General features: G+C 51.8%; 6 protein-coding genes across 6 annotated transcripts; 5 read left to right on the top strand and 1 right to left on the bottom strand.

The window, feature by feature from the left end:
• The first annotated feature begins 1,188 nt into the window (after positions 1 to 1,188).
• QC761_503190 (uncharacterized protein) lies at positions 1,189 to 4,368 on the top strand. Its single transcript, XM_062879551.1, has 2 exons — positions 1,189 to 3,372; positions 3,434 to 4,368. Exons 1-2 carry the CDS (start codon positions 1,842 to 1,844, stop codon positions 4,159 to 4,161), a joined length of 2,259 nt encoding a protein of 752 aa, XP_062730686.1. The 5' UTR covers positions 1,189 to 1,841; the 3' UTR covers positions 4,162 to 4,368.
• Positions 4,369 to 5,405: 1,037 nt separating this feature from the next.
• Positions 5,406 to 5,882, top strand: QC761_0076880 (uncharacterized protein; the record flags this gene model as incomplete). Its single annotated transcript, XM_062872793.1, has 2 exons — positions 5,406 to 5,504; positions 5,565 to 5,882. 2 exons carry the CDS (start codon positions 5,406 to 5,408, stop codon positions 5,880 to 5,882), a joined length of 417 nt encoding a protein of 138 aa, XP_062730685.1.
• A 396-nt stretch (positions 5,883 to 6,278) lies between these two features.
• On the top strand, positions 6,279 to 6,864 carry QC761_0076870 (uncharacterized protein; the record flags this gene model as incomplete). Its single annotated transcript, XM_062872792.1, has 2 exons — positions 6,279 to 6,496; positions 6,825 to 6,864. The coding sequence occupies 2 exons, from the start codon at positions 6,279 to 6,281 to the stop codon at positions 6,862 to 6,864; spliced, it is 258 nt and encodes an 85-aa protein (XP_062730684.1).
• Positions 6,865 to 8,387: 1,523 nt separating this feature from the next.
• Positions 8,388 to 12,508, top strand: QC761_512670 (uncharacterized protein). The gene is made up of 7 exons (XM_062880433.1): positions 8,388 to 8,569; positions 8,594 to 8,757; positions 8,960 to 9,035; positions 9,187 to 9,444; positions 9,513 to 9,545; positions 9,729 to 10,196; positions 10,275 to 12,508. The coding sequence occupies exons 2-6, from the start codon at positions 8,720 to 8,722 to the stop codon at positions 10,092 to 10,094; spliced, it is 771 nt and encodes a 256-aa protein (XP_062730683.1). The 5' UTR covers positions 8,388 to 8,569; positions 8,594 to 8,719; the 3' UTR covers positions 10,095 to 10,196; positions 10,275 to 12,508.
• A 1,445-nt stretch (positions 12,509 to 13,953) lies between these two features.
• QC761_512690 (uncharacterized protein) lies at positions 13,954 to 14,364 on the bottom strand (the record flags this gene model as incomplete). Its single annotated transcript, XM_062880434.1, has 1 exon — positions 13,954 to 14,364. One exon carries the CDS (start codon positions 14,362 to 14,364, stop codon positions 13,954 to 13,956), a length of 411 nt encoding a protein of 136 aa, XP_062730682.1.
• A 3,371-nt stretch (positions 14,365 to 17,735) lies between these two features.
• On the top strand, positions 17,736 to 19,502 carry QC761_512700 (uncharacterized protein; the record flags this gene model as incomplete). The annotated part of the gene is made up of 1 exon (XM_062880435.1): positions 17,736 to 19,502. The coding sequence occupies one exon, from the start codon at positions 17,736 to 17,738 to the stop codon at positions 19,500 to 19,502; it is 1,767 nt and encodes a 588-aa protein (XP_062730681.1).
• Positions 19,503 to 22,442: the final 2,940 nt, after the last annotated feature.

The following is a 22,442-nucleotide window of genomic DNA, read 5'->3' as shown; positions in this document are numbered from 1 at the left end:
TCACACCATTTCAGCTGCACCACGGGGACAAATGCCTTGTCTTTTCTCGTTCCTGAATTGGCAAACATTTGCCGCTGTTCTCCCATCACACAGTCTGATATACCAGAGGTTAAACATGGTCGATGGGGACAGCCTGTGAAACACAGCGAAGTAGGTAGGGTTACATTTGGTTTGGTGCCAGAGATAAAACTCTAGTTTGCGTCCTATCATGGACGGTAAGCCCGTAAGAGAGGCACAGGGCTGGTCATAGTCGGGGAAGCGGCTGTTTTGTTCAGCCCGTGGTAGATAACGTGTTGAGAAATGAGGTTCCATGCACTTGCTCAGCTGCATACCTCCAAGCTGGAAGCTGGCAAACAGTCATGACATCAGCCCCAGCATGGTGCCAGCGACGACGGGGTTTATGGAGCTCCAGAGCATGCGAAACTGACGCCATCTGGAAAGGCATCGGTTTTTCTGCAATGCCCGCTTCGGGAACGGTGTGCTAGTGCCGGCAGTTGCATGGCTTGCACCGCGGCTCCAGTCCAAGTTGTTGGTAGTGATATCAAACAAACTTTTCCCATGTGACTATGTGACTGCCATGCTGCTTAGAATCCTCATCTTTCTTTGTGGAACATTTCGGGTGCTGGTTCATGGTATTGTCTCTTTGCCCATCGCCGCCCTTGTCGATCAACATTGCTTTCTCTCCGAGACATGGAAAACCCTGTGATACCACCCAGATCAAAATAAGGTAAGCTGTCACCGAGAATAAACTCCAAGACGGTCTCTCGTTAGTCCAGATGGGTGGTCAAGTGCGGGGAACTTGCACCTGCAGCTTCAGCTGGGGGGAAACTTCTCTTTGAAACACCGGCTGCAGCCACTCACAGGCCAATCTCGTCGCCAATTAGACGTTCCAGTCTTCCATTCGCCATGTGGGCTGTGTCCAATAACGCGGACGGCTGTTCGCTGCGGGAGGGAGGCGCCACCCGTTGTGACCCTACCATATACCGTTGTCTTTCCATCTATTCATGACAGACCGCTATTGAGTCTGGGATTGCTATTGTTGGTAATTTTTCCCAAGATGTATGTGATCAGCCATTGGTTGCCATCAATGGCTGTTGTGATACTGTGATCCAAGTCTGAGTATCACTCACCCACCTCCACTGCAAACAGCCATTCACGTACGCTATATCAGCAATCGTCAGTGCAACTCAACGTTAGCCACGTGAGAGTCCACGTATCCAGCATGGTGACCTGTATCTAGACACATCTAGCAGTAGTCCCACTCTGACGTTTGGTGCTATAAGCCTGTTTACCCCTGGGCATGCCCGCTCTTCCCATCCGACCCTCACTGACATGCAAATCCCCAAACTCTGTGACTCCATGCCATAACAGAAAGCTTGAACCGAATGTTGCGTTTCCTGGACTGAGATGACTGTGAGCTAATTCCTTCCTGACCTCACCTGCGCTTGACGTGCGGTAGCATCTTGGTTCGGCACCTTATCGCCATCAAACAAGACAGACAACTTGCCACTTTCACCACATGTCCATACACTTCGGAAGGAGGGGAATGTGAGAGATAAAGAAAACCGGAACCGACAGACTCCTCCCAACCCCCCCTGAAGCAGTGGTATATCCCCCCTTCCTACCCACCGGTTCTTTTAATTCTTCGATCCTGAGGACAGACGCTTTCCCCCCTTAGCAACAAAACAGCCCGCATGACAAGCTCCTGTCTGCTTCGGTGTTAAGTCTCCCGTGTCCAAGGCCACTCGTTCCTTTTTCCAGTTTCCCTCTTGGGTTTTTGTTCTTCCCCCTTTACGAGACCTCCCACCACCCGACCCTATATCCCATCGACAGACAACTTGATGCCAACCCACCGCCACCGCCCATCTCTAACAGTAATGCCCCGATCCCGGGACGACACCCCCTCCTCCTCCTCCTCCCTCGAGCGAGGTGAAGACCCCCACCACGGCCTCACTCTCAAGCAAGAGCTCGAGTGGAAACCAGGAAAGCAGGAATACGCCGTCATGATCACCCTCGCAATCATCTCCCTCATGGTCGCCCTCGACGCAACCATCCTTGTGTCCGTCCTCCCAACCCTCGCCATCGACCTCGGCGGGACGGCAACAGACGCCTTCTGGGCAGGGACATCTTACCTCCTGTCCTGCGCCGTGTGCCAGCCCTTCATCGCCGCCTTGTCGGACATCTTTGGCAGGAAGGAGATGCTCATCTTTTCGGTCTTGTTCTTCACCCTCGGCACCGTTCTGTGCGCCCCGATTGCGAAGAACTTTACTGTCTTTTTTGCGGGGAGGTCGGTGCAGGGGATTGGTGGTGGGGGGATTATTACTATGGGACAGGTTATTTTTGCGGATATTGTGCCGCTGAGACAGAGGCCAAAGTACTTTTCTTTGGTGCTGGCTGCGTGGGCGTTGGGGAGTGTGCTGGGGCCCTTGATTGGGGGGTTGTTTGTCGAGAAGGCATTCTGGAGCTGGTGCTTCTACATCAACCTGCCTTTTTGCGCGTTGGGCCTGGTGTTGATTCCTTGCTATGTCAAGCTGACGACTCAGCGGACGAGCTTGAGGAGCAAGCTTGCAAGGGTGGATTGGTTGGGCGGGTTTTTGTTTATTGGGGGGTTGACGAGTTTCTTGGTGGGCATGAGCTGGGGAGGTGTGCAGTTTGAGTGGTCGTCTGCGCAAGTCATCGCGCCCATGGTGGTGGGTGTGCTCAGTGTTGCCATGAGTGTTGTTTGGGAGAGCTATGGGGCGAGGGAGCCGTTTTTGAGGCCGCAGCTGTTTTGCAGTGGGAGCGCGCTTGCCGCCTATGCTTGTGCTCTTTTCCAGGGCTTTATTCTCTTTTGTGCGCTGTACTACGTTCCCTTCTACTTCACCGCGGTTCGGTTCGAAAAGCCGACGCAATCCGGACTCGACATCTTCCCAGTCACCTGTCTCCTGCTCCCCGGTAGCATCGTCGTTTCTCTCATTTCCTCCCGAACAGGCCACTACCGCTGGGCGATCTGGTCTGGCTGGGCCATCACCGCCATCGGCTGCGGTCTCCTCCACTTCTTCGACACCGACACCCCCACCCCCGTCTGGGCTGTCATTCTCGCTGTCTTCGGTATCGGCCATGGCATCCTCCTCACCAGCGTCAACGTCGGCATCCAGGCTATCAGCCGGGTCGAAGACGCCGGCCGAGCCGCAGCCATGTACGCCTTCATGCGCACCATGGGAATGTCCATCGGTGTCGCAGTCGGTGGTACAGTCTTTCAGAACCTCATGGTCAAGAAGCTCGACGAGCTAGGCATGCCGGAGGAGATTGCTCACGACTCCGAGGCATTCGTTGTTCAGATGGCCGCCATGGACCCTACCGATCCTGTCCGGATCGGCGCCCTCGAAGCCTGTGAGTCAACCGCCCCTTCCCCGCTCTTTTCTAGCTTCAAACTGACACCTCCCACACCCAGACGTCGCCGGCTTCCACGGCGTCTACTGGACCATTACCGGCGCTTCCGTCGCCGCCTTTCTCATCTCACTCTTCATGAAGCGCCACAGCATGGACAAGATGCTCGCGACAAAGTTCGTTCTCGAAGGCGCCCGCACGACCATGGTGCCCAACCCGGCCATCATGACCAACGCCATCCCCATTCAAACCAACAGCTCTTCTCAGGACAAGTTCTCGTCGGAATCACCCCGCCAACTCCCACCCCTGTTCAAAGACTCCCCTATGCCGTCGGCATTTGACTCCGAGTCGACTTACACCATGGCCAAGTCTAGCCGCGATGAAGAGAAACCTGACTCCCCACCGCCAGCAGAGCCGCAAGAGCCTGAAGTTCCCGGGAAGGTGGAGCAAGTTGCTGTAGCGTATTTTGTTGAGGCATCGGGCAAGATTGTCCCGGTGGATATACTTCCTGAGCATCAACCTGTGTCCCAGATGGGATCGGTGTTTGAGTTCGCTGGTCAGCACAAAGAGGAGGGGGAGTCTCCTAGGTATCCACTTTGGGAGCCCCAAACCGGGGAGGAGGATGAGGTTGTTGTTGAGGAGGATGCCAGCCCCGAGGAGCTTTTTGAACGGGCGTTGGGGAATGGATCGATACACTCTGCCTCGACGGAGGAGGAGCTGGCGGAGCAGGAGGCCGTGGTTGCTGATTTGGCGCCCGAGTGGATGCAGGAGAGGGAGGAAGAGTCGAGATGAGGAGGAGGAGGAGGGGGGATGGGATGTTGTGTAGGTACTACATGGTGAATACCCTGGCAGCATTGCATGATAGGAGTTTTTTTTTTTTTTTTTGGATGGATGCAAAATGGATGGGTGTTTATTTAGTTAGAGACTTTTTCTTTGGGAAGTTTGGTAGTGTTAAAGATCAGCTTGATGAGAGGCAATTTTAGGTTAATTTCATGATGGGTCTGTTTATGTTTGTGAGGGGGCTATTTCCCGTTTCTGAGTACAAGCGTCGATGTCTCAACTGGCACCTCCCCAGTGTGTGTCTTAGTCTCGACCGTCCAACTCCACCACGGCACAAACGGCTTCTCCACCCCATTGTCAACATAGCATAGTCCGGCATCGCTGATTTGGGGTAATGTTCCGATTTTCTCACCCAGTCAGGAAAGTACCTGTAAATCCTCCCGTTCAGCTCCCCCCGTCGATACCCCACCACCCCCATCACGCACAAAGTCGTCAACCAGTGGATGACGTCGCCGTGGCAGAGGTCTTCGTCCTGGCTGGTTCCGTATCTTCTGATCTGGCCGACCCAGCAGGCGGTCGGGTTGGTGATTTGCCAGGTTCGTTTCTAGCGGAAGAGGGGCTGGGAGGACCGCTGGGCTTCCTTGTCTATGTCGTCTGGGCCGTAGGGCTGGACGGCCGAGGAGCTGTTGGTGATGTGGGAGGGATGGAGGTGGAAGCCGGTGGCGAGCGCGAGGCGGAAGTCGGCTGTTTGGAGGGTGATGAAGCCGCGGAGGTTGGTGGGGAGCTGGCGGGAGGGGTTGTTGAGTTGGAGTTTGAAGGTGAAGATTGTGGGATGGAGGCGTGGGCGGGGATGGTGGTAGTTTAATGGGATGGCAGAAGGGTGTTCAAGGTAACAAGTGAGAGAAATTGAGGACAGGAGGAAGTGGAAGGGTTTGGATGAAGTCGAGTCGTTTTAAGACGGGACTGATGACCGTGTATTAAGAGATGACTCTGATGTGAGAGCGAGTGATAATCATGTATCTTACTTAGTCATTGCTTGACAATCGAACAAAGGGCCTGAGAGCTCTGATTAACACCAGCCGTCAGCTGTAGTGTCGAGTGCTGTTCTCAGACCTATCACTTGGCAGATTCACCGGCCGCAGCAGAAGGCCTCCTTTCATCCAACCAAAGACATACTTTGTATTGAAATCTCAACATGTTGATCTTTTCGGTTTTCCACCGGCAACCACTGCTGGAATACTCTCTATTCCATCAAGATGCGACTTATCAACACCAATGACGGCCGGTTCGAGGAGTTTATTAGCAACGATATTCCATCATACACAATCCTATCACACACGTGGGAAGATGGAGAGGTGACTTGAGCTGACATGAAGAGCGGGAGATATCAGATGTTCCGGAGCAAGAAGGGCTACAAGAAGATTGATATGACGTGTTGGATAGCGAAAAAGGACGGATATCAATACGCCTGGGTCGACACCGGTTGCATCGACAAATCCAGCAGCGCTGAGCTAGCCGAGGCTATTAAGTCCATGTATCAGTGGTACCAACAATCCTCAGTGTGCTACGTCTTTCTTTCCGACCTCCCGCCTCCGCGAGTCGCCCCTTTGGAAATTGCTCTATCACGATGTCGGTGGTTTGCTCGTGGATGGACTCTCCAAGAGCTGATCGCCCCAGCAAACGTGGTATTCTTCAACGGGGAGTGGAAGGACAGGGCGACAAAGAAACGCTAATAGACCATCTTGTCTCCATTACTGGAATCAATAAGGGCATCCTGAGACACAGAGTCATTATCGAGCATGTCGGTTGCCCAAAAAATGAGCTGGGCGGCTTCCAGGACCACAACAAGAATAGAGGACACGGCCTACTGTATGCTCGGGCCTTTTAACGTCAACATGACTCTGGTTTATGGTGAAGGGACCGAGGCCTTTCGACGGTTACAGGAAGAGATTATCAAATACACAGCCGACTTCAGCATTTTCGCTTGGAGGGTATCACCAGCAACAAAGACAAAAATGCACCCTGGTGCCCGATTTTATTGTGGTGTTCTCGCCGAATCACCTCTGTATTTCGCCGGATCGAAGACCCTTAGCAAACTACCTTGAGACGACGACAGGCGAGTTTTTTCCATGACGAACAGCGGTATCAAGATCCAGTGCCAGGCCCTATCCGACCCAATACCAGGCAAACGAGCATACTCTTATGTTCTGCCGCTCAACTGCTCAGATATCAAACGGCCGATTGGTATCTGGTTACGAACATGCGGCTCAGATAGGTTTGCGAGGGAGAACCTATGGGAGTTTGTCGAGTACAAGACTATATACTGGCCGAAGGTGCCAAGAACACGGTATTTGCTCACCGAACTGGCCGATATTGAGGCCCCAGTAATTCCCGAGCCGCTGACAGATATAAGGCGTCTGATAGCTCAGTGTCGAAGACATGCTCTTCAGGGTGACTACCCCTTGGAAATGGGTATGTATGATGCCTGGCCGTGGAGCCGATGCGCTGACGAGGACCGGGCGTTCTTTGTGACTGGTGATGGGCCATGGGACTCGGGATCGATGCGGTTTACAGTCAAGACTTATGTCCCAGCGTATGGCAATAACAGGACAGTGGAATTTGAGGTCATATTCTACGCTCTTGGTTGGTCCTCAGCAGACGAAAATGAGCTACAGTGTAGCTTGCTGGAAGACCAAGAGCACTCAACAGCGTTAAATGCTATGCAAACTAGAATAGAGGCCTGGGACCAAAATCGATATCAACTCATGAAGGTCTTGATTCACCATAAGGTGCCTCGGGTATCAGCTGTCGTTTATCGAGTTCAAGGAAGAGACTAAGCTGTGGTGGTGTCCTTTGCGCTGGTCTGGATTCGAAATTCACACGTTTGCCGCAATTACTTCTGGAAGGCGGAGCTCTCTTGCAAAGCATATGGAGAAAAGGATGTGCCAAAAGATGTGGTTAGGTATGGTCAGTAGGGACAGGACATACTTCCCCCATGCTGATGAGAACAGATTGCGCAGGGTTAGGATGAAGCCAGATAGTTCTGTAATCTCGGTACAACTGAGCTGATGATCTCGTCTTCAAAGCACTGTCCAAAGGAATATATCTGCCAAGCTCACACGCCATGTCTTGCGGAAAGTCAGTTGAGCTTCGCGTCATGACAGATTATGACACAGTTCCAAGGGGGACGAGATAACCCTCTGGGGTTCTGTCAGCAAATGAGCGGATCTGATCAGCAAATTGACATTTTGGTCTAGAGCCTTTTGGAAAAGTTTAAGACGTCAGTACTTCGCGACTACCAGCGGTTAATTAAATAAAGTACCTAGGTACCCGAGTCTGGGTAACAAAACATACCTGGGTTAGTCACAAGGGAACCTGGACCTGTTGGAGATGGTTGGGTTGAAACATCTGACATCTCCATGATTGGAGGATTTGTCGCCGGAAAAAAGTAACATATCCAGGGAAACTGATGAAATCGATCAAACCAAAGACAAGTCGAGAAACTCGTGCTACCAAGACGGGGACGGCCTCATATTTAATGCTAGGGATGAGGCTTAGAATAATTAACAAGGCTCTTTGGGCTTCCGCCAGCATTTGACTTGCATAGATAGGTATGCAGACTGAACGTTACGTAAGTGTCACTAACCAGTTCTTGGAGATATGCTGTGATGTGCCATGTCGAATCATTTGAAAGGATTGGGAATGTAACTTTCAGTACGCCTGTCGATGAGACACGTGCCGTGAGAGAGCCTTAAAGACCCTAGAGGTGGGGAGGAATTGAGGTGAGTTCTGCCCTCAACGCAGCCTCACCGCGTTTTATTCCAGGCTTGTGTTTGTGATGGTGTGTAGGGGCAGGCGGTTTGGGTACAAAATGAAATTTCCTTGGGGTGCAATGGATATTGGCTGGCTGAGCGCCAATGATGGAGAGTACCTACGAAAGTTGATGGAGGGGTGTGAACCACATCTCATGCCCGGGGGCGTGCACCTGAAGAGTAGGTCGAAGTCCTCTGAGCCTTGCAGGCAACCCCCATGCGGTGCCCTGAAAGAGTGCACCAGGGTGCAATGCCTAAAGTGCCACTCTTGGCGGAAGTTCGTCACCCAAGCTTAGGAAATACCGGGCTGCCTCTAGGTGTCATCAGGTCATCCAAACTCATAACGATTCGACCCATAGACCTGCAGTGACTCGGCACCAATTGTGAAAGGTGCTACCTAACTTGTGCTCTAAGATATTGAGGCCCGGGACAAGGCCTAGTGTTTCTGCATAGCTGCCCACTTTCAGGTAACAGTCAGTTGGAAACCCAACTCACCGAGCAGGAATGATTGGCTGTCAGTAGCGTCCATGCTAAAACGGTGACAGCAGGTCACACTAGGTATCACCTGACTTGAATCAGAGAACTTGAGAGTGAGTTTCAGCGTTCATATGAGAGTGAGTTTCAGCGTTCATATCTTCTCACATATTTGCGACATCCCTCCCACCACCGAAATTGATAACCCCTATCTTAAAAGTCAACAAAACCCTGAACAAGACATATAGGCCTATCAAGTCCACGGCCCCAAGCTTCATTTTGGGATGATGCTCGACGCCTATCTTTCATCTGCATCAAGCTGGTACGTTCCTAACCTGATTCTTTACCCATCTACAATGCGGTCATGGTAAATTTCGGGGACTTCCTCGACCTTCATCGGGCTCATAATGAAGCACATTATATTCCTCTTCCTATTTCAATATCTCATCTTTACCAAGTACGGCTCTATTCATCCATATAAACTATCCGAGCAATTGATGGACAGAGTCTAAGCTTTATACAAGCCTATCCCACCTGCTCACCAACGCTGTCCGAGCCTTCAGGCAACTTGGAAGCATGAGGAGGAAGACTGTTCTTATCGTGGGTAAGTGCTGGTACCCCGTGCAACACAGAATTGAAACTGATATTCCCCAATCAACACTCAGATAACCACGCGCCGACGCCACTGACACCAAGAGCTGCAGGGGCAAACCGCGGGATCGGAAACAATCTCCTGAAGGCATTTATTTAGGAGTCATGGGACGTTACGGCCACCGTTCGGCCCAAAACACGCACAGAAAAGGATCCGACGGTTGTGGAGCTTGAAAAAGCAGGTGTGAGACTCTTGGAGCTAGATTATTTTGATGAAGCCACCATCTCTCGAGAAGCGGCTCTGTACGGTGCCGATCGACCTCTTGACCTCCTCATCAACGTTGGTGGCCTCTCGCCTCATCCAAAGCCATGGCAGGAGCAAACAGGGGAGATGAAGGTGAAGTTCCGCGTAATGGCTGTTGGCCCTATCCTTACCATCGGGCACTTCCTCCCGAGCTTGGGAGCTTGGCGATAACACAAAGATAGTCAATATTTCCTCCGCCTTTGGCTCAGTTTCAAGTGAGTAGACTCTCAAGATCCTGCCATATCACTTTCTTTCCCCATGATAGGATGGAAGCCCGACTCATCTTCATATATCATCTTGTTATGCCCTCAATGTCATTTCTTATAGCCAAATCATCTTTGCCTATCCTTTCGTTACCCCGTTTAATGAGGCAAGCTGGCATTAACAAGACAAAAGAGAACTCTTTTGGTACATGCATGGCCTGCCGTATGGCGAAGACGGCTCTCAACCAAGGCACTGTCACCATGGCACGTGAGTGGGAAAAGGAAGGACGAAAGCAGACGATGGTGAATGTCGAGCCTGGATTCATCTCGACCCGGCTCACAGGGTGGGATGGGGTTGACGATATAACAACCTGTATTGCTGGCTTAATGAGGGTATTCAAGGACATTACGCCCCAGGACAACGGAACCCTCATCAAGTGGGACGGGAACAGAATTCCATACCAAATCAAGGAAATGTTACGCCTTTCGAGTTCACCTAGCCCTGGACACCACTTCTCGCAGCACGATCAATGGTTACTGTGGCCAATAGCGTTAGTATGAATCACGGTCCTTCGGCTTAAACTACCTACTTTGCAGTCTTCTCGGTTTCAATATATATCTCTATCCCAGTTTGAATATTCGATTTGTGAGTCCATTTTTGGTGTGCGTCCACTACTTATCATCCACGTAAACTCTTGGGATCGACACAGATGAAACTGAAACCGCACCACAAACCAACAGTCTGCCAATACCAAACACCTCTAATCGGGCCAGAGGAATGCATGACATCTCAAAGCCCCGCATTTTCGACCAATGAGCTTCCAGAAGGCGGTGGTGAGGTGTCAGTGCCGAAGGCTTTCTCCCATTTGCGCTTTTTAGGCAGTTTGAGGGTTGATGTGCTAATCCACACTTTTCGAGGACCACATTGGATCAGATTCACACAGGTCTACTTGATCTCTAAGACTTCCACTGACAGTCAGTTCCCTACTGTCAAATTTTGTCACAAGATGGTGCCGACAAGCTTTCAATACCGACCCCTTCCCCCCCCTCCAGCCAAGCTCATCCGGCTCTTGTCTATCCACCCGAGCGAAGACAAGACAGCCCCGATCTGCCTATCGTTTACGAATCAACCAGCCTGCATCGACATTCAAGATGAAGCTATCACACCCTACGAAGCTCTGTCCTATGTATGGGGCTCCGAAGCCGACCCGGCTCCAATCGCCATGATCACGATCGACGCTGACGGCTCAACAAAACACAACACAATGCTCGTCACCCAAAACCTTGCCACCGCGCTCAGACACCTCCGTCTGCCCTCGAGCCCGCGCACAATCTGGATCGACGCCATCTGCATCAACCAAAACGACTGGACCGAAAAAGGCCACCAAGTCAGTTTCATGGGCGACGTCTATGAAAAAGCAGCCCACGTCGTCATCTGGCTCGGCCCCGAAGCAGACGATAGCAACCACGCACTGAATATCCTCCGAGACATCGGCTCCCAAGTCACCGTTGACTGGAACATGCAATCCATGACACCCACCCCCAACGCCCGCGACCCCTCACTCGCCGACATTGACGCCCCCTTTCCTGACGACGGGCATTACACACCCCGCGACGCCAACGCCGTCGAAGCATTACTCAACCGGTCTTGGTTTGAACGACTCTGGGTGTTACAAGAGCAAGCACTAGCAAACAACGCAACATTCCAAGCTGGCCATTCCACCATCTCCCGCCTCGACCTCCGCAATGCGGTCTACTGCACCAACGTCAAGAACTCTGAAGGGCCTAGCCCGATGGCGAAGCTGTGCCGGACTGATAGGGCTTGGCTGGTGGTTGCAATGTGCAGGCCTAGATTCCCTATCAACCTGACAGAAATGCGGACGTACTGCGAGGAGATGAAGTGCAAGGATCCAAGAGATAGAGTTTTATGCACTGTTGAGGCTGCTGAGTGGGTTTGAGAGGGAGGGGGGTGCTGCGGAGCTTGTGAGGCCGGATTATACTGCTTCTGTTGCCGAGGTGTATGGGGATGTGGTGTTGAAGTATATCCAGGCGACTAGGAAGGGGGATATTTTGGCGCATGCGGGGGTTAAAGACGAGGAAGGGGGGTCAAAGTGGTGGCCGAGCTGGATTCCGGATTGGTCTTATGAGATGGAGAGGAATATGTATGGACTGCCGTGCTCTGGGGGAGAGACTTTTCTTGCGGTTGTCACGGATTCGTCTCTGGAGGGGACATTTCTGTCTATGGTTGGTGTCCAGTGCGCGGAAATCACGGTTACGGCCCTGCCAGACGACACTACCACTCCTCTTGCCACGCTGGCCAGCTTTCGAAAGCTCTTCAGGGATGTTTTCGCCAAAGTGACGGCTGTGCAACAGCCAATTCTCCTAGAAAGCATGAGCCGGGCAGTCAGCGCAGGCCGCTTTCGAGAGACGTTTATTCCACCGGAAAACTACTACCTGCCTGTGTCTGACGTGACGGACATGCTGCGCAAAGTCCTGACCACATCTGAGGATTTTCGTGAGGAGAATAATGTGGACACAAACTTGGTACTCCTAGGAAAACACATGACGACCTGGGTTCAAGGACGCCAGTACTTCATGACATCTGATGGCAGATTTGGGCTTGGACCCAAGGCAACACAGCCAGGAGACATCGTATGTCTTTTCCTCGGGACAGACACCCCTCTAATCTTGCGTGCAACAGAAAAAGACAGGCATCGTGAGTTCTATCAACTTGTTGGAGACGCCTTCATGCATGGTATCATGGCTGGCGAGCCATTCTTAGGACCACTCGAAAGTTATCAGCGGCAGGTGTATGCATTCAACGAGAGCAATCGAGGCAGCCTGTCCATCTTGGATGAACGGACAGGAGAGGTCGTTATCAAGGATCCAAGGATCGAAAGATTAGGGCTAGGCCTTGAAGCTGTTGATACTTTCACAAGTTCGGGTGGCGAGTTGAGATATGAAATAAGTATGCAACAACTGAAAGAGAAGGGAGTGGCAGTACAAGATTTCTGTTTAGTTTGAGTGCATTACGTAAAAGCAATTACAGAAAGGAGTTTCCTTAGATTCTGTACCCATCAATTCTTGAATTGGCTGTAGACCCTTGGGCATATTATTTAAGAGCGGCCCGCAGGCTCGTTTCCAGAGCTTGCGAAGCCGCACAAACAGCCCTTTCATTTTTATGGACGGGGTACGGCCAGGGTGATGGGTACGTTACCTTATTTGGTGGTAAAGAAAAGGAAAGGCGTACAAAGATGGTTGTGTGTTTTTGGCTTCGCTTTGTCGCATTGGATGTTAGGGCAGTCCCACCCACAATTTTAAACTTCAAACGCTCCTTCCTCTGCAGATACAAACCGTCCCCCAAACCACAGGCGCCACATAAAGGTTAGATAACGTCAAAATATCCATCGAGGCCCCCGACCCGACGACATGGCGGATCTAGAACTCACGCTCAACACATCATAGCGCTCACCTTTATGCTTACTGTTATACGGTAGTTGCGGTTAAGCACCGGCCGGCCAGTTAAATCCCGGTGGTTATATCTAGGCGCGTCTTTGTTCATTGGCTGTGTCACACGAGTTATGCATGTTCAGTGTTGAGTGCCGACTACTCAAACCTGGAGCGACTCCGAGTCTATTCTACGTAGCTGTCACAGGCCAACAGTAAGCAGCAGAGGATATTTGGGGAACAGTCAAAATGGCGTGAGGGAGGAAAACTGCAGATTTCTTTTGCATTAATAGCAATATTTGGGTGGAAAGACTTGCTGGAATGCAGTCGCCGGTGTGATGCTGTAGTACCTAATAAAATAGAAGGCCACTGCCATACATGATGAGCATCGCTACCCCTATCACCCTCTCTGACCAAACCCTGGTAGCTTCTTGCAAGCGTTCATCCTGACATGTGGGCTCTGGTCCTAATCAAGACGCTGCAGAACCAAGGAGAGAAGTTCAAGTGAACGTCATACAGGGGAGAAACCGCCAACAAAGCCACTGCCGCTTTCCTTTCCCTTTTGGCCCCGCACACCCTCGTTTCATCCTTCCTGTTCCTGTGGCTTGCTCCTAGCGGCATGCTTCCTTCCTTCTTCCTTTCCCCAGTCGACGCCATGCAGCCAAGGGCGGGATGATGTTGCGCCAAGCGCCAAGCGCCAGTGAAGGAGGGCAGCGACTGACAGCAACGGGCATCAGCGGAAGTGCTTAATCTGCCTAATATCAGTCTTGGCGTGAGGTTTTCCCCAAGCTTACTGACATGTCGTCTGGCTGCTTGCCGGCAAGTGCTTCCTATTGCCCGAAGCTGGTCCGTCTTGGCTTCGACAACTTGCAGCTTCTGTTTTCGGTTCGTGTTGCTTGTTTCCTGACTGTCCCATCCTGGCTCGGCTGCTTGGGCCCGTGGTAGTACCTGTTGTCTGTATGCCTGCGCATGCTCACGAGGCACGCTCAAAGCGGTTCAGACGGGGGTGGCTTTCCCAGGTAATAGTGAGGGTGCTGTTGGGGGGCAACTGTTGTCCGTGGCGCGAGTGCATCATGGCCGGGTGCTTCTGGGAGGGTTTCTTGACTTCAATATGGTCCGCAACTGGTGTCTCGATGATCATGTTCTTTTCGTGGAGAAGCGTATAGTCGCAGCGTTTCCTGTCGTCCTTGGGGTATGGGGTGGGGGTGCGATAGCGCACTGGCTGGTGGGAGCAGTGGTGAGAGCGCCATTTGGACGGTGGGGTGAGCCAATTTGGCTGTCTCTCGAAAATCTTCTGGCCCATCTCAGAGATTCCTGGGCCAGTGCCGTGGCCGTGGCTGTTGCTCCTGGAGTTGGAGTTGCATCTGGATATGGCGGAGCCCATGGTGAAGTTTGGTGTTGTATGAGAAATACGGATTGCAAAAAAACAGTTGTGGAGGACTGTCTGGCGGGGATTTTGTAGAAGAAGGTGTTCAGGGATTCGTGAGACAGTCCAGGTTGGTGGTTCGGGTGCAGTGAAAATGCCGCAGGCCTGGTTGGTCAAGACTCTGGGAATAAGGGTGACACTACAGTCGAGTGCTGATGGAGGGTGGTGTGCAGGCAGCAAGAGACACGATGAGTGATTGATGGATGATAGGTGAAGGAATGGGTCATGGGTTGAGGGATGAGGGATATTTGAACAAAGCTTGAAATGGCAGTGAGATTCTGGACAGTTGAGATAGGGCAGGGGCAGGGCTTGAGGAAGTCTTATATGCAATCGTCAAGTGGCAGTTCAGTACGTACCTCCCCCACATTGAGTCTGGGCCTTGGCGTCCATTTACCGATGGATAAAAAAGTGGTCGCAATGTCGATCAGATTGGGCATGTAATTCCCGAAACAAGCTGCTGCTTCTGCTGATGCTCATGCTTCTACTGTGCTTCTCTGGTGGCGTCTATGATCGATTCGCAGCTGACAAAGACGTCAGACGCAGCACATGGCGAGTGCCAAAGGCCTGGAGAGGAGGACACGCTGAACAGAGAACAGAGCTAGGACCTAGGTAGTGTACTGGCAGTGTTGCATGAGGCGGTCACCGCATGTGCAGTCCGTTGCACGACGGAACCTTCCGTTCAGCAGATTCCCGGCCATGAACCCAAGCTTTTTCCTGGACCAGACTTTGCTGCTCCACGGTCAACGAAGTCCGACATGAGGATGGCTTGCCGTGACAACACCAGTCTTGGCGTATATGCCAAGGCCTTGCCAAGCTGCTCATCCTCGATGAAGATCTCCCTTGGCATCTGATGGCGGCCCGATTCGGTTAAGCGCCACGCGTTACCCCCCAAGACCCGTTTGTGGCTTGCTGCTTAACAGCCACCCACCAAGGCCTTGAACAATCCCATGGCCTATCCACTGCCAACATCAATATCCCACCGCTTCAAGATTGCTTCATTCAACGTACGCAACCAGCCCGGGCGTAGCATCATCGATCTCCCACAACATGCTGCATCACGACCAGTCCGCGCGTTATGGCAGCTTGGCACCTGTCTCCTGTCCGCATGTCCCAGCCCCGAACATGCAATCTCTCAGTTTGCGACACCGAATTTCGCTGCTGCCGGGCATGGGCTGCTATCATTTTGCGCTACACGGAGGCCTTGGCGAGGCTTACAACCACAGACACATCAGTAGCCTAGACTCTCACAGTCTCACTCAAATCCTCAGACACCATCCGCTGCCAAGCCCGTCGTCCCGTCGTGCGAAGGCCACCCGCTGCCACCCACTTGCACATCAGATTCCACCGATGCCGCCATAGGTACGTATGACCCGATCCGACGTGCCCATCGGTACCCGTCCTGCCCGAGCCTTGCCTTGCCTTGCCGTCCGACGGTCGCGCGCCCGTCTGCGTCTGCATCGGCCGGCCTTATTCTTCTGCCTTCCCGCCGTCCACGGCGCTGGCCCTGCAGGACCGTCTCCGATGGCGCACCTTTGGTCCCTCCAACTACTGCAACGTCTCTTGCACACCGTCATTCCCACGTCAACACATCAGCAGAACTGGTCAAATGTTACATACAATGGTGATGTTGGTGCCAAGCCTTATCTACCGGCATTTGAACCTGCCAAGCGGTTACAACTGTTGATCAAGACGCTTGGCATTCCGCGACGCCTGTGTCCTTCGTGGGATGTCTCATGAGGAGGTACGCCTTCTGCTCGTTTTGGGTCTGTTGGAAAGATAAGGCAGTATCACTGGGTGGCCAGCCCCTTTGTGCCTCATCCCGGTGTGTGCGCAGCCATCCCTTTTGGCCTTCGACAACTCATCATCCACTGGGCGCATCGCCGCTGCCAAGAGGCATCACGATCCTTCAAGCTGCTCAAACTGGATGCTATATCTCTTGGCATGATGACAACCCTGACCGATCACCGCAGTCATCTGTCCTGTTGGCGGTCTAGTCAGAGCGAATGACAGTTTACGAGGCAATAGTGCACTTGGCCGGTGGCTTCATAATGTCAATCATTTTCGACACCGAGAGATGAACAAACCCTGCATTACGACCACCGCAACCGCGTCACGATGGCCAAGGAGACTATGCTCCGTCAATGGAAATTGCAGCCTCTGTGGGGCTCCATTGGGAGCACAGCAGCATATAAGCAAGGGGGTTGACGTCCACCAGATGCTAGTGGTGACCCGGACTCCTGCTGACAGCCACAACGGCCGAACTACGGTGGTAGTGGATTTGACTGCCCATGCCCCTGTCTCTTCATGTCCAGAGAGTGGGAACTAAACGGTCGCTAGAGAATTCATAGGCGTATTTCGCCTACAGGACCCCGTGGCACAGGCGTGGTAGGCTGTCCCACCAGATTCGTTGGCGCGAGTGCGCCTTAATATCTATTTTTTGTTCTTCTTGAAGGGTCTATGGTGCTCACAATGGCCACCATTGTCCCTGCGTAACCACGACCCCATCCAGGGTTTCAGGGTCCTGGTGTTCTACGCCAAGAGTCATATGGAATGCTTGCCTCATCGAGCCCCCTGCCATCGCCTCAGCAATGGTATTAGGAAGCCGGTTTGAGTTTGACATGATCGCATTGGGAGCTGAATGTCCAGATCGAGTGGTTTTAGCACATCTTGTCCTACGTCAAGTCGAGACATGACGCCTCGGAGACACCTCAGGCCGGGCAGCTCGTCAGATAGGGAGAATTTCGCCCCTCTGGCATGAGGCGTGTACCGTACCACGGCCTTGGGAAGGGTCTTGTGACGTCAGGTAGGTCGGACGCCTTCAGTTCAAACACTGTGCCCCTTCATATTGGTCTCTGGGGATTTGTACCACGATGGAGCTCTGGATGACGGGGGCTTTTACGACCGGGTGTTGAACTCTCTCCCAGGCATTTCCTCTGTCTGCACTCTCACAAATTTGACCAGCGGTCCTTCACGTCGATTCTGGTGATTGTCTGTATAGCATTGATCCCAGGTAGACTTGTCCAACGAAGGTCTATCATGTTTACTTGGCCGCATTGTCACAAATGCAGCATCGGTGCATAAAACCTGAGCTGACGGGCCGGAGTTTCTATTGACTACCTGGTGTGGATGTCGGTTCCCGTCTTTGCTGATCTACCTTTATGACGGTTATCAGTATTTCAGGCTATTCATATCAACCGGATTCCTCGGCTATTGTGGTGTCTAGCGGCGAAGCACAGACACGCAAGAATAACTGCTCTTACAGGGTAAGAATGATCAAGCAGGAATACCATCGTATCTGTAAGACTGTATCTTGAGCGCTAACATACAGAATGGCAGAACCAAGACTTCCCGATGTCTACGGCCCCGGGACCTTTACCGACCGAGAACTGGTTCCGATACTGACGGATGCGCACCGAATACTCCGGGTCTTGGCAGCACAAACCCCTGGCTTCACAGACAATGAGGTCGTCCTGTCAAAAGTTAGGTTTGAAGGTGAGGCCGAGCCTGTCATCCCAGGCCCTGTCAAGTCTACGCCTGTTGCAGCAGCACTCCATGCCATGACCGGTATCTTGGCCGATGAGATTCTAACGCTCCGAGGGTTGCCTAGTCCTACCAGGAAGGTGGTCATCAACACGACACATACAACCCTGTGGCTTGGAGGTGTGGCGGCGGTTTACCTCGACCACGAGTCGATTATATCCTTGATGAGAGATAAGAAGAGGTTCGGTGAGCTGGTTCCGGATTGGCAGCAAAGAGGTCTTCATCCTAAGTTGAACCACCTGCTCAAGCTGAGAGCAACGGGTATCTATCCCACCAAGATACCTGGGCAGTGGTATAACCTCCATGGATCACTCAATCCAGAACCTATGCTCCTTAACCTCGGCATTGACCCCTTCCCTGAAGCATCGATCACAACTCTCGACGAGGCAGCGGCTTACCTCCGCGAGAAAACAACAAACATGTCACCCGCCGAAGTGGAGTGCCTTAATCTCTCGGCCGGTCACTGCGGGACAAAGTGCCATACTCCTGCCTCTTGGTCCGCCACCTCGATGGGAAAGTCCCTGGCTAAGCACCCGCTAATCGATGTCATCCCCCCACCCTCCCACTCCGTCCCCTCACCACCTACCATCTTCCCGGCTCTCAACACGACCAACCCCCTTCCCCTGTCAGGGGTAAAAGTCCTCGAGCTAGCCCGCATCATCGCCGCCCCGGTAGCCTCCTCCATCCTTGCATCGTTAGGGGCAACGGTCATCAAAATCAACGCCCCCCATCTGCCGGATATGTCTGTTCTTCAGCTCAGTCTGACAGCCGGCAAGATCACCACCTGCCTTGATCTTCGAGATCCCACCGACAGGGATAAGCTGCAGGAGTCGTTAGCCGAAGCGGATGTTTTTATTCAGGGGTTCCGTCCCGGTGCATTAGATAAATACGGTCTTTCCCAACACGATATTCTGTCCATGGCTGTCAAACGGAACAAGGGGGTGGTGTACGTGACGGAGAATTGCTTCGGTCCTGATGGGGTGTATGCTAGTAGGCCCGGGTGGCAGCAGATGGCTGATTGTGCTTCTGGTGTGGCGTACGTCATGGGGAGGAGTTACGAGTTGGCTGATGGGGAGCCGGTCTTGCCTAGTTTGCCGGTTAGCGATATGACTTGCGGGCTTGTCTGTGCTGTAGGGGCGATGATGGGGTTGTTGAATCGGGCGAGAGAGGGGGGAAGCTGGATTGTGAGGGGGAGTTTGGTTAGAGTTGATACGTTTTTTTTGGATAAGGAGACGGGTTTGTATCCTCGGAATGTGGTGGACAGATGCAAGGAGAGGTTTAACTGGGGAGTGATGAGGGGGGAGAATCATGTGTTGGAATTGTTGAGGATGACATGGGAGGGGTGGGAAGGGGATGGGGTGATGAGAGGGTATTTGAGGGAGGAAGGGGAGTGGTGGGAACGATGGAGAGAGAGTGCGTTTGGGGGGAGGGGGTTGAGTATTTTGAAGCCTGTGGTGCGGTTTGAAGGGGAGGGAATCAGGGAGGAAGTACAGCCGAGGTGGGCGAGGGGTCCGGTGCCGTTTGGGTTTTACGAGAAGGGGGATGCTATGTTTTAACTAATATATCCAAACCTAGTGCTAGAATTATATATCTTTGGAGCTAGGTGGTCTGGAGAACTTAAGTATGAAGTTAAATAGACTTTGGCTTAAGCAAAAACTAAATGCTAGGACCCTTCGATTCAAGGATGGGGTTTGGTTTTAAAATAGACTGTGAAGCTTAAATTACTAGCTCAAAAGTCAGTATTACGCTGGGATAAGCACCTTCAAGTGTTCAGACTAATGGCTTAATTAAGATATATAAAGCTAGTGCTAGAATCGCGTATTTGTAGCGCTGCGTAGTGTGTAAAGCTAAAGCACAAAGTCAAAGAGATTCTTGAGCGTTGACACTGGCCCACTGTCTTGCTCCTAGGTCTTCTTTGCCTTTGGGCTGCGCCAATTGCCTTTTACTTCCTTTCTTTCCATGCATCACCAATATCACCAGTATGCCTTGACGTTCGTCGCCTCCTACAGATTTTCCTTTGAGTAGGGAATGAAGGCTGGAATTTCTGGATTTAAAGCTACCTAAAATCGTCTTGTGAATAGGCTCTGAAAATTTAGATTACTAGATATAAAATCAACAATAAGCTGAGATTTCTGGATTTAAAACTTAGATTGAGTTTTATCAGTAACTGTAAAAGCTAAAATTATTATAAGTAAAGTGAGTAAAAAGCTGGATTTTCCAGATTTAATACTAGGATCGAGTCTGAGAACAGACTCTTGGAGCTGGGACTGGTACTTTGAAATGCTCAGATAAGTAGTGTAAAGGATGGTAGTAAAGGAGATTGGGTATGTAAAAGTTGCTTTAAAGTACTGAGATATGTGTAGGTGCTCGAGAAGTGTGTGTGTTGATGATGAGAGACATAACATAGTTCTGATGAACTGAGTGTGTGAACCTTAAAATGCATAATTAACTCTCTACGCATTGCACAAGCAGCATAATACCCGGTATAGAAAGGATAACTATTTATATAAACAAAAGCAAGTACAGCATAATCTCCAGTGTAAACCACGTCATATAATACAGTATAACCTTCATAACCTATTACACAATTGCAGGGTAGTTAATAGCCGAGCTGAGTTTGGCTTATTTTATAAGATAAGCTATTAAGCTAAACTAATCTAGCCAGAATTTTACGTAAGCGAAGTTAAGATTAAGGTTAGCTTATTTCACTAGTTTATTAAATCCTTTAAACTTTTTTCATATTGATATTAATAATTATTAGAGGTTGTGTCTCATTGTCACAGTTTTGGGTAGATGGCGAGAACTAGCGGACTAATGAAGACTGGACCGGGAAGTTGAGCGGGGCTTACAGTCTAGCGGCTAGGACGGACTAATAAAATTAGGACCGAGGACTGCGGCGGGGCTCACGGTCCACGGTCCAGGCAGAACTAATAAGGTAAATACCGAGGATCATTTATAAGTCCACGGTCCACGGTCCCCAGGTCTATATATACGGAGGAACTAGATGGGTAGCAGATAGTTCTGCAGTATGCAATATGAGTCACATTCGTTGGTATCAAGACTATTGTGATTTAAGACAAGCCATTGTTGTGCACTGTTTAGCTGTACCGAACCAGGATTGTTCAGAAGTGCCTTCGCCTAGTATGCCTTTCAGAGGTTCTGGATAGGGGTTCGTCACAATTGACCACCCTGCACAATCGACATAACTCAAACCCTATTGCATATCACCAAGTCGCAAGCACAACCAGTCCAACACCATGAACTTACTGACGCAAAATACCCCTCATAATCGTTCACCGGCGCCGTTCACCCCCACATTCCTTAGCTTGTCGTCACGGGTTATCCTCAACTCTTCTCGTTCTCCAGCGCGGGTAGAGAACCCGGCCTACCCTGTGTGGGTAGGATGTCCTTTTGGTTCCACAGCCCGGCTATCACCAACTCTTCTCACTCCCGAGCTCCTTTCCTCACCATTCCGTTTCGCCTGTGGGCGTCTTTTTGCGTTTGCAAACGCAGGATCTAGCCGGAAAGGCACGTTCGCGAGCGATGGCGTAACGAGCCACCAAACGAAAAAGAAGAGGCCGAGAAAGAGGAGAGGAGCGCCCAGAGCGGGGGAAGGAGGGGTGGGGGATGCTCGTGGAGCGGTCCACCCAGTTGAGTAACCCCTTGTTTTGGGGCAGGGCGGGGAGAGAGGAAGACAGGAGGGTGGTGCCGGCGGAGGCGGTGGTGATCGCTTTTGCTGTGAGTGCCGGAGGGGCTAGCTTGTGTTGAGACAGAGTGGGGTTGTGAGTCTTGAAGAAGGCATGGCAGTGAGTGAAGAAATGGAGAGGGGAGAAGAGGTTGAAAGGGATGCATACACCGCTTGATCTCATTTTTCACTGCCATTTTCATGGCTAACCTGCTGATGTCGTCAACGACCTTCATCCGTGAGACGTATTCCAGATGCCAGAGGAACTGTCTGCGTCTCATTATCTCTCCGCGAATCTCTCGGGGAATGCTGTTGACGCCAGAGGCTTCTCGAGTTGTCAGAACTTGAGGGGCCCTGTCAGTCATCTCACTGCTTGTGGAGACGAGATCTGCGCGCTAGGCTTCGATCCTCTCTCTTGTGTTGAGTGATGCGGGGAATGAATGGTTGGAACTGGTGGTCGTCTCGCTGTTTGTAGAGATGAGGGTTGTACGCCAGCTTTCGATTCTTTCGATCGTCAAAGGGACCAGCTCGTTAGGGAAGGCAGAGAAGTGTGTGGCTGTCGCAGCGAAAGGGGTGGCGGGAGGAGAGAGCGCGGGAGGAGGGAGGACGAGAAGTAGCAGAGGTCTCCACTGTGATGCCAGAAAGCTGATGGGATGGGCGAGGGCAAGGGGAGATGGCGAATGGATGACGGGGGCATGTGAGGTGATGAAGTGCGTCGCATCGAGGGGATTGACAGCAGGGTGGAGGACGAGGGAGGTGGCGAACTTGATGGGGTGGCCAGCGAGGTAGCTGTGAGCTATGCGTCGTCAAA

The sequence above is a fragment of the Podospora bellae-mahoneyi genome, chromosome 5 (genome assembly GCF_035222275.1).
Source record: "Podospora bellae-mahoneyi strain CBS 112042 chromosome 5, whole genome shotgun sequence".
Lineage (NCBI taxonomy): Eukaryota > Fungi > Ascomycota > Sordariomycetes > Sordariales > Podosporaceae > Podospora > Podospora bellae-mahoneyi.
Note: the sequence above shows the minus strand (reverse complement) of the source record. Positions and strands in the feature narration are given on the sequence as shown.

Coding starts and splice junctions, on each gene's coding strand:
- QC761_503190 (XM_062879551.1), top strand. CDS start 1,842: ATGCCAACCCACCGCCACCGCCCATCTCTAACAGTAATGCCCCGATCC. Junction 3,373..3,433: donor GATCGGCGCCCTCGAAGCCT/GTGAGTCAACCG, acceptor TCCCACACCCAG/ACGTCGCCGGCTTCCACGGC.
- QC761_512670 (XM_062880433.1), top strand. CDS start 8,720: ATGATGCTCGACGCCTATCTTTCATCTGCATCAAGCTG. Junction 9,445..9,512: donor TGAAGTTCCGCGTAATGGCT/GTTGGCCCTATC, acceptor ACACAAAGATAG/TCAATATTTCCTCCGCCTTT. Junction 9,546..9,728: donor CGCCTTTGGCTCAGTTTCAA/GTGAGTAGACTC, acceptor AAGACAAAAGAG/AACTCTTTTGGTACATGCAT.